We start from the raw sequence: 10,388 nt of genomic DNA, 5'->3' as shown, positions 1-10,388 counted from the left end.
CCGCACCGCTACCGGCCCGGCACGGTGGCGCTGCGCGAGATCCGCCGCTACCAGAAGTCCACGGAGCTGCTGATCCGCAAGCTGCCCTTCCAGCGCCTGGTGCGCGAGATCGCGCAGGACTTCAAGACCGACCTGCGCTTCCAGAGCTCGGCCGTCATGGCGCTGCAGGAGGCCAGCGAGGCCTACCTGGTGGGGCTCTTCGAGGACACCAACCTGTGCGCCATCCACGCCAAGCGCGTCACCATCATGCCCAAGGACATCCAGCTGGCCCGCCGCATCCGCGGAGAGCGCGCCTGAGCTGTTGGCAGACGGGAAGATTTAGACCATCGAAAACCCAAAGGCTCTTTTAAGAGCCACCACAATGTCACTAAGGAGCTGTAAATTCTTAGTTATGTGTAAGAAGCGAAGTTTTTTTGGGCGACTTATAGTCAAGAGGATCTTGCACGTCAAGTAAGTACAAAATAATGTGTAAATGGTATTACGTAGGAATCCGATCCTGAGTTTTACAAATCTTGTGTAGTTAGTTCTTTTGAAGTGACTTTACTAGACTAAATTTTCGTTTAGGGTTAAAAACTGTTTTCTACGTTGTTTTGCGCGTCATTTTGGTACGTAGGAAACAGCTTTCCCTGTTCTCAAAAGATACCTTCTTAAAAGTATAGTGGGTTTTATCTGTTAGCATGCCTTGAAATCATTTGTTCGGATTCGTAAAGAACGGAACTTCTATAGAATCTTGCTCTCCTGCTTGGAGAAGTTAAATACACTAAATGTTTCCTGTGTATTGTAAATGTGTTGCCTTTATGTCCCCCATTTAACCTCACGGTTTTTCAGCAGCAATATTGTATCTCAGTCCCCCCTCCCCTTTTTTTTTCTTTTTTCTTTTTTTTTTTTTTTTTTGGTTTTTTCGTTTTGGGAGGGCCTTTGGGACTCGCTTTGTTTCTGAAGGCGCAAAAACTCCTTTCCCGCCTTCCCTGGAAGGTCTCCATCAGTGCTTTCCTCAGTGCTCCACCACTCCTGGTCGTGAGCGACGTCCCGCGGGTATTTTCATCCCATTTCAAGCACTACAATCTATTCCCGAGATAAAATATTTCCAGAAGCGGTGAGGGGTCGGGTGAACTCTTGGGTGGAGACAAGGATGTTTTCTGAGTCCTTTTCGCAAGTCGTGTGTATGCTCCTTGCTAATGTCTTGTCTAGGACCACGCGTGTGACATCTTTAATGGTAGGAGATTTTAGGCTTCATCAATCTTCTCTGTCGCTATTGAGGCTCCCAAAAAGATGTGTTGCAGTTAACACAGATGAAGTGTTTTCCAAGAAGCATCTGTGCTTGAAAACTTAGCAAGTCTAAAATCATTTCTAAATGGAGTCTCTTTCCTATTCATCGTGTTCAGTGATTTTTGTGGCCCTACCTAGAAAACAGATTTCTCCCTGACTGAATTCACACACACCCCCCGCTCTCCTAGTCAATAGATCTGTAGTGGCCTGAAAAATGTACATTTCTAAAATTATTTCGGACTTATTGGCATCTTTATATATATATATGTATATATTAATGCTACAGGTAGATTTAGGTAATCTGGGGAGCCTGTTCCACTGAATTATTGGAAATTGGGTGCCTTTGGTTTTCCGATGCTACAAATGAGTACCGGTGGCTTTACGAAGCTGTTGGATTGAGTTAGACCCAGCCTTCATTTAAACCGGGAAATAAGGAGCTGCTGAGAAATGCTTAGAGGAAACATTTCTCCTGGAAAGCCTAGGATTGCAAGGCTCAATTTAGTTTTGGGTGCTAATAAAAACTTCATTTTAGGAATGTTTCCTTCTCTGTGCGAGAAACTTGGACTCTGCAGCAAAATCTGACCAATCAAGAGCCTCGACACCATTTTCTTTCTTCTGTTTTTCTCACTTTCAGCCATTTTCTGTTTCTGAGCCTGGGAGGGTTAAAAGGGAGGGGGAAGGCATCGGGAGCAGGGCTTTGGGAATTAAGAAGTCTCTGCTGTGATTTATTCATCCATCCCCCCAGATTTGTTCATTGACATATGACTTGTGTTTTTCCAAACAGATGTTTTTTTCTTCCTGTAGATTACCACTGGGGCAGCAGAAATGACACGCAGTGAAAGCTAACTCATTTCATCTTCTGAGATGGCCAAAGATATGTTTCCCTGGACCTGTTTGCATATGCTTATAAGAAAAAAATTAAGTAAAATTGCTTTTTCTAACTTTATTTAGAAGATATTTGATGTCTTATAGAAGCCATTGGTCAGAGTAGTTACATTTCAGAAAAATGTAGCATCAGAATTAATGGATTTTATGGTTTGTGGTTTGTTTTGTTTTGTTTGTTGTTTTTTTTTTTTTTTGCACTTTCAGGAAACAAATTATATTTGAGCAGCGAGACAGGGAGACAGGTTTTGTTTGCCTTCATCTCTTCTTAATTTTCCTCTAGTCTTTTGAAGACCTCCAACTCTTTTACTAAATTAAGTATTATTTGGACTCATTCAGTGACAGTTGCATACTCGAATACTAAAAAATCACTAAACACTTCATCAGCTGAGAAAGAAAGGTGTGTGTCCAGTGCTTTTTATTTTCTCAGGGCTCATATAAACTAAATTATAATGCCTGAGCCTGAAGTAGTTTTGGGGTGTAATGCACAGCAAATGGGTGGCACGTAGACACAGGTGATGTGGTGCAAGATTCCCTAGGTCCAAGTGGGAATGAAAGTGGAGGTTCCTCTGGTACCAGCAAGGTTCAGCTGCATTTTTTTGCTTTTTGCAGGGGAGCCTGAGATAAAAGAATGCTGCCAAGGCAAAGCTGGATGAGAGCAAGACATCTGTGCTGAGCAGCTGAGGATTGGCTTGAGAGCTGCTGTTGGTAATTAAGGTGCTTTTGCAGGTGATTTTAGATGCTCAGCAAGATACTTGGCTAGGACTGTTCCTGGCCTATTAGCCATCCTCCATGGATGAACTGGCTCAAATTAAAATCATGTCTTGGAAGAATGTTTTTATCAGTCCAACAGGTAAAACAGAGCATCACTACTGACATTCTGCTGAAGTGCTTCATTTCATCCAAATACATAAAAGGTCTGATGACAGCATCTTTCTAGAACAAAAAATGTTTTAATCAGTCCTACTTGACAGCTATTAGTTTCTGAAAAAATCTGAACAAATAAATATGTGTCTGAAAGCAAGGTTCTCATTTGAATTAACTATTGCAGTGTAAATGTTTTGTAAAGGTGCTTTCCATGCAAGCCAGTGTACAAAGATACGTCCTAAACATGTGTTAATCTGCCAGTCCCTCTTGTGGGCTTCTTCACAATCTGAATCACCTGTTGATTCCACCAAAGTCAAGTCTGAACTTTGCCAGCCACAGCTCTCCTACAGGCCTGGCCAGCACCGCCCTGCTGCATCATTGCCTCTCGCACCTTCAGGTCACATTCTCTCTTCAGCCTGGGTATCAGCACGTGTCAGGTCATAGATGTGCAAACAACAGGGTCACAACACGATCAACTTTTATTAAAATTTTATATTATATATTAGAAAGTGTACTTTGTCAGCTACTCCAATATGGAGTTAATTACAATAACAGGGTCTGGCCCTAGAATCCTGTTTATTAATGCACTTGTCCAACTGAAGGTTTCCAATTTCTTTCATTAGTTCTCAGGTTACAGCTTGAGTTGGGTGGCTCTGAAGTGACCACCACACCAAAAATTAACCTTCAATCCCCCACACAGGCCACCAGCACTCAATTCCCAAGCCCATCAGCTGCTTCTGGTCAGTTGTCTGTTTTGTTTTACAGGTTTTGGGGTGTTTCATTGTTTAGTTTTGCGTTGGGGATTTTGGTTTGTTGGGGTTTTTTGTTTGTTTGTTTTTTGTTTTGGTTTCTTGGTTTTTTTGGGGTTTTTTGTTTGTTTTTTTTTTTGTTGTTTTTTGTTTTTTTTTTGTTTTTTTTTTTGTGGTGGATTTTTTTCATCTGACATTGCCTCGGTTCTTGGAGTTGTTTCCTTGGTCCTTCCTTACCTTTTTCATTCTGTAGCAGCATTAGCTTTTAAGAAAACCTTTTATTTTGGTCAGCTCTTGTGGCCTAATGCTACAACCACTCCAGCCACTAATGCTAAACTACTTAATACATCATGAGAATATGCAGAATGCAGTTAATGAAAGCTTCCTGTAAAAGCCTATGAAGTAACACAAGATGGAAAGCTCTGTTCTCAGTGAAGCTGTTATGGCAATACCAGGGTTTAATAATAAAAAGACAACAAACTAAAGGAACAGTAATATATCAAACCAGTGCAAAACTGAGTTTGAATTAAACCCATTTGTACATAAAACAGGGTAAGCTCATCTGGCTGGGGACCTCAGCCCCAGTCTGTGATGACTGATAGGGATCAGAGAGACAAATCCTGCAGCTCCAGGGACACTGGGGTGGCAAAGGACATGCCCCAACCTTGCTCAGTCCGTACTGTTGTCATCTGTGCCACCCATGGTGGCCTGCATCTCAGTCTAAAGGTGCTTTTTGGTTTGGCTTCAGGTTCAAAGAGCCCCAAAGTCCAGAGCTCCAGGGGCACTGGTGCCACCCAAGCCGTGCCAAGGTGAGCCTGGCACTGCCCCAGCCCTGCTTTCCCCACCCCTTTCTCTTCCAGGCCATCCCTGGTGCTGGGCACTTCAGCCTCTGCCTGAGCCTGCTCTGAGGGTGAGGTGCCAGAGTCACCAAACCCACACCTGCAGGGACACTGGGGTGGCAAAGGACATCTCAAGGGCAGCGTGGCCCTGCCCCAACACTGCCCCCTCCTCACTGCCCTCATCTGGGTCACCTGTGGGGCTTTATCCAGTTTACGTGGAATGACAATGTTCAGTTCCATGTCTGGTTCCCCATCCTTCATGTTCTTTTACCCTTAAGCATTGTGAGGTTTTAGTCCATTAATATGAAGATGCTTTGTTAATGGGCTTGATCACTTTGTCTTTGCACAGCAGCCAAGTCTGTGCTGTCATCTGTTCTCATGTGGAGGTTAGATGTAGTTAAGGTATTAAAAAAAATCTGATTATATATCCTCTGTGTCCTTATTGCTTCTCTCTCTACACTTTATTCTTGCTCATCACTCTCTATTTCTGAAGATCTAATGCCATGAGTATTTGATGTATTTATGAGTATCCCCTTTCCCACTGCACATGGATTTTTATTTATTATGTTATTCCAAGCACAGCACTGATCCATCAGGATGGGTCTCTAAAGCTGTACAAAATTCTGGCCTGTAAGAGCTTCAACTTGTGATGCCACCAATAGGAAAGTAATTGATCCAGAGGGCACATGATATCCTTTTCTGTAAGGGTTCCATATGATCGCAGGGATTTTAGGACAGTGTGCCAATGCTGTAATGAACATAAGGATCTAGAGCTGAAGGCACAATGTGAGAGGCATGACAAAAAAAGCACACACAAAAAACCCAAAAACACATAAACAAAACAAAAAAGTGTTTCTCAGACAGCTCTTCATGTCAAACCAAAGATCAAATATAAGTCTCTGTGTGTTTTAGGCACCAGTTCAGTGTGCTGAGGTCATTTCCTGAATTAATTCCAGCTACTGATAATATATGGAAAACAGGTAAGATCTCCACTGCACCAATGCAATAAGTAGCACTTCAGAATTTCTGAATGCTTTGCTGCAGTCCACTAGCTCTGTCATAATCCTTGTCCCACTGAGACTGAAGGACTTCTAAGCAACAGACAGGGCCAGCTGCAATTCAAGTTGGTTATGTTGTGAAATAGAATATTAAGGAAGGTTATCTTCCCCTCCATTTTTGTAAATTAATTACTCTGTTGGATGCTGAAATTGAGCATTATTTTCTTTATTTGGGCCAGTTTTGAACTTCCCATCAGTTCTCCCAGGCAGACTCATCTGACAGGTTGTTGTGGTTTTGTTTTTAGGGAGAAGGGATGCATTTAAGAGTCTAAGAGTAGTAAATATACAGACACCAAAGGAAAATGGAGGGGTTGCCAACATCTGTCACTCTCAGGCTGCTTTGGTACTCTCAGTGTAGGCCAATATAACACAGAAATATTTCCAGAACAGAAGTGTCATCTCACCTCTGCATCCAATGCTTGAAAACTTAACAGACTCTGCAGCAATTCCAGGCCAGTCCTTGCTGGTTTTTGGGGTTGTTTAGGCAGGTGCATGCAGAGTTTGAGTTCACCTCACAGCAGCAGCAGCAGCAGCACGGGTGCAGCCTACACAGAAATAAAATTAAAAGTGAGTCCAATACTGATGCCATGATGTGAGGACTGAATTTTAATTGCTATGTGTGTGCATGCATGTGTACATGCAGTCATTTTATGTTTTCAAAGATCTTTAAATGGGAAGAATTTCTTACCATCCTTATAAAAGTCATCTAGTTTAAAGGCCCTGAAATGCATGGCTGCAAGACTTTATTATAGAGGTATTTCATAATACACAGTATTTTGCAAGCAGCTGTATATGTTGTATTTTGAGAACACTTTCAAGTAGTAAAAATGTTATCAAGAGTTTAGAGGGTGAGGTTTGTTGGTTCTTTGGTTTTGTTTTTTGGGGGGTTGTTGTTGTTTTGGGTTTGTTGGGGGTTTTTTTGTTGTTGTTGTTTTCTGTGGGTCTTTTTAAGTGTACAGGCTGATGTGACAGGAGGGTGTCCCACAGGTGCTAATGGATGGATCACTGTCCTGTAGAAGACTCCAGCTGAAATGTAGGAATCAAACAGAAGGTTGGCTGGTGGTGCTTATCAGAAGCTGACCAAGCAGGAAAGCCAAGAGGACCTCATTTTAGGGAAGAATGAAAATCAAATGCACTGTGATACATCCCTAAATTCTGGAGACACAATTCCAAACCAGGCAGTTGCCTGAGTTATAGAATAGATTTTATCAGTAAGTTTATGGTTTCATAAAAGAAGGCTGAAGAGTTTTGAACAAAGTTGTATGCTGCAGAGGGAAATAGAAAAAGCTAAAAGATTACCACAGATATTAAAACAAGCAAGCAAACAAATGAACGAACCTCAGCAAAACCAACCAAACCCAGAAATGTTTCATTATGTTCCTGTGTTTGGAAAAAGTAATTTGGATAAATCTCTTTCACAAAAAGACAGCAAATTCCTTTTTGAATATGTGTCTACTGGACTTTTGAGGGGATAAGTGAGAGGAGGCAAAGAAAGAAATTTCTTACCCTAAAATGTTTGAGTCATTAATAAGAAGGATGCTAGGGCATGAGGAGATTGTTACAGCAGCACTTTTTTTTTTCTTTTCTTTTTCAAAGAAGTTACACAAAATTGTGCCAGTAAAAGTGCTTTATAATGCTAAGAGTTCTCAGAATATGAAGACTAAATGCAAATTAAAACAGAGATCACACCAAAACAAAATCCCTAAAAGATTCTTTGGGAAATTCTTATTTTCACACTTCTTGAAGACTTATTTATTTCTATGTCAATATTCCTCTATTAACTGTAAAGATTGTTTATTATTACCCAAAATCAATAGAAATTTCTGAAATTTTTTGCCGTTAAAATTAGAAAAGGAAAATGCCAAGTGGGCCCAAATGTTTTTTAATTGTGAAAATGAGTTTAATCTCAATACTAATTAGTTTAATAGTATCTATGTCAGGAAGGAAAACTTTATTAGTTTGTGCAATCCTGCCTTTATCCAGGAAACATAGTAGTATTGGAACATTCATCTATATTTTAGTGTTGACTATAAAAATATGAGTAGCATTCCTATTTTAAATGGCACATGTTTAGCAAGGGGATAACCCAAACATTAGCGTGAGAAACTTGAAATTGTCTTTCATTTCCATTACAGTGCAAAAGAACAGGTCTAATACTTCCCTAGTAGGAAGCATTCCCAGAAAATTGAAAGCAGTGGCTTCTTCCTTATGGTCTCTCACTTTAGAATCCTCTGTGCTCTCTGCTTTCCTAGAAATGGTGAAAAATATGCTGGATAGGTAAAGGTATGGGAGACAAGGTGTATGTGTTAGCACATGTGTGCATTTGTGTTTCCAGGGAAACAAACAAACAAAGTCCAGTAAAACAAACACAGGCCAGGGAACCCTTCACGCTTTAATCGTCACTAAGGAAATTCGACATTACTTAAAAAAAAAAAAAAAAAAAAAAGAAAAAAGTAAAAATCCTCTAGCCATGACACGGCTTGAGCGTTTTAAACAAAAAGAACTTGGAAAGAAGCTGTAGGTCGCAGAGAACAAGGTTGGCAGAGATTATATAAATTCTCCCGAGGAAGGTGTCTATGCAGGCAAATGCTCATAACCAAAAAATTAAAAAGGAACACTTGAAGCGTCCAAAGCAGAAGCAGAAGCCGGGATGAGCAGGCCGACAGCCGTGGAGAGGCGGGGCGAGAGCGCAGGGCGAGGGCCCGCATTGGCAGGATTTTGCCGCAGACCCGCGGGCAGCGGGGAAGGGAGGCGAAGGGGGCGCCGGAAGAGGGTGCGGCAATCCCGGTTCTAACTCCGGCTGCTTTCCGGCTGAGTTGGTAGTGCCAGTAGTGAGCGTGCAACCATGTCTGGCAGGGGTAAGGGCGGCAAGGGGCTCGGCAAGGGCGGCGCCAAGCGCCACCGCAAGGTGCTGCGCGACAACATCCAGGGCATCACCAAGCCGGCCATCCGCCGCCTGGCTCGGCGCGGCGGCGTCAAGCGCATCTCGGGGCTCATCTACGAGGAGACGCGCGGCGTGCTCAAGGTCTTCCTGGAGAACGTCATCCGCGACGCCGTCACCTACACGGAGCACGCCAAGAGGAAGACGGTCACGGCCATGGACGTGGTCGACGCCCTCAAGCGCCAGGGTCGCACTCTCTACGGCTTCGGCGGTTAAACTTAGCATAGTTGTAACTCGGCGCAGTTTTAAACACCAAGGCTCTTTTCAGAGCCACCCACAAATTTCACAAATAGAGCTCGTAATTACTTACATTACTAATGTAGAAGAAAAGAACTTTGAGAAGTTGTGTAATATTATGTACCTATACTGTTCTTGGATTCCTACTACATAATCCATATTAAAAGAAGTATTTGTAATTACAGCTCTTATTAGGATCGTGTGGTGGCTCTTAAAAGAGCCGTTTGATTTACAATTTTCTATCCTTTTACTTGGAGCTGGTGTACTTGGTGACAGCCTTGGTGCCCTCGGACACGGCGTGCTTGGCCAGCTCGCCGGGCAGCAGCAGGCGCACGGCCGTCTGGATCTCCCGCGAGGTGATGGTGGAGCGCTTGTTGTAGTGCGCCAGGCGCGAGGCCTCGCCCGCGATGCGCTCGAAGATGTCGTTGACGAAGGAGTTCATGATGCTCATGGCCTTGGACGAGATGCCCGTGTCAGGGTGCACCTGCTTCAGCACCTTGTACACGTAGATGGAGTAGCTCTCTTTCCTTGCCCTCTTGCGCTTCTTGTCGCCCTTCTTCTGCGTCTTGGTCACGGCCTTCTTGGAGCCCTTCTTCGGTGCTGGAGCAGATTTCGCCGGCTCAGGCATCCTTAATGTTTTCTTTCAGGATCTTCCCTGTAGCACAACAACATCGAAAATGGCGCCTGCCCCCCCTATTTATAACGGCGTTATGCAAATTAGAGGATCGTAATTGTTACATTCCTATTGGAGTAGAAAGTACCAACGTAATGTCAGGCACCTCCGTCTTGTAGCCGCCAGAGCTCAGACGCTGCATTTACACAATCCTGGCTGCAGTCAGGGTCCTGGGTTTAAGCACAAAAACGCAGCGCATGATGCAAACTGCACTGGGCGGACACTCGCTAACGTATTCATCGCCAACGACGTCAGTGCTATGAGAACTTATAACCTATCAGGTTCTCACCCTTTTTAGTTTACACCTTTTAATTACTTCTTTAACACGAACATATCGATTAGTAATAGCAGCTCTTATCATGAAATTTGTGGGTGGCTCTGAAAAGAGCCTTGGTGTTTAAAACTACGCCGAGTTACAACTATGTTAAGTTTAACCGCCGAAGCCGTAGAGAGTGCGACCCTGGCGCTTGAGGGCGTAGACCACGTCCATGGCCGTGACCGTCTTCCTCTTGGCGTGCTCCGTGTAGGTGACGGCGTCGCGGATGACGTTCTCCAGGAAGACCTTGAGCACGCCGCGCGTCTCCTCGTAGATGAGCCCCGAGATGCGCTTGACGCCGCCGCGCCGAGCCAGGCGGCGGATGGCCGGCTTGGTGATGCCCTGGATGTTGTCGCGCAGCACCTTGCGGTGGCGCTTGGCGCCGCCCTTGCCGAGCCCCTTGCCGCCCTTACCCCTGCCAGACATGGTTGCACGCTCACTACTGGCACTACCAACTCAGCCGGAAAGCAGCGCCGCCCGCGCCGCGGTTTTTATGGGGTTTGGTCCGACCTGGTTGAGGACTGCAGAAGAAGGGGGTTGGGGTTCCCGCCATTTTT

At 44.0% G+C, this 10,388-nt stretch overlaps 3 protein-coding genes across 3 annotated transcripts in view; 1 reads left to right on the top strand and 2 right to left on the bottom strand.

Annotated features, from left to right (window-relative positions):
* The window catches only part of LOC102036135 (histone H3-like), a 24,370-nt gene extending 15,462 nt beyond the window's left edge, over positions 1-8,908 (top strand). The window contains exons 2-3 of the mRNA XM_014307257.2: positions 1-215; positions 8,494-8,908. Coding sequence (XP_014162732.1) covers positions 1-215; positions 8,494-8,821 — 543 coding nt within the window. The 3' untranslated portion in view covers positions 8,822-8,908. The remainder of the gene's footprint in view (positions 216-8,493) is intronic.
* Positions 8,909-9,017: 109 nt separating this feature from the next.
* On the bottom strand, positions 9,018-9,497 carry LOC102042962 (histone H2B 7). The gene has a single exon (XM_005421636.2). The coding sequence runs from the start codon at positions 9,468-9,470 to the stop codon at positions 9,090-9,092; it is 381 nt and encodes a 126-aa protein (XP_005421693.1). The 5' UTR covers positions 9,471-9,497; the 3' UTR covers positions 9,018-9,089.
* Positions 9,498-9,827: 330 nt separating this feature from the next.
* Positions 9,828-10,287, bottom strand: LOC102042794 (histone H4). The gene has a single exon (XM_005421635.3). The coding sequence runs from the start codon at positions 10,255-10,257 to the stop codon at positions 9,946-9,948; it is 312 nt and encodes a 103-aa protein (XP_005421692.1). The 5' UTR covers positions 10,258-10,287; the 3' UTR covers positions 9,828-9,945.
* Between the last annotated feature and the right edge of the window lie 101 nt (positions 10,288-10,388).

This window comes from Geospiza fortis, unplaced genomic scaffold, assembly GCF_000277835.1.
Source record: "Geospiza fortis unplaced genomic scaffold, GeoFor_1.0 scaffold186, whole genome shotgun sequence".
Taxonomy (NCBI): domain Eukaryota; kingdom Metazoa; phylum Chordata; class Aves; order Passeriformes; family Thraupidae; genus Geospiza; species Geospiza fortis.
The sequence above is the reverse complement of the archived record's forward strand: the minus strand, read 5'-3'. Positions and strand labels throughout refer to the sequence as shown.

What these genes read in the sequence shown, in the direction of transcription:
- LOC102042962 (XM_005421636.2), bottom strand. Translation starts at nt 9,470, where the DNA reads ATGCCTGAGCCGGCGAAATCTGCTCCAGCACCGAAGAAGGGCTCCAAG.
- LOC102042794 (XM_005421635.3), bottom strand. Translation starts at nt 10,257, where the DNA reads ATGTCTGGCAGGGGTAAGGGCGGCAAGGGGCTCGGCAAGGGCGGCGCC.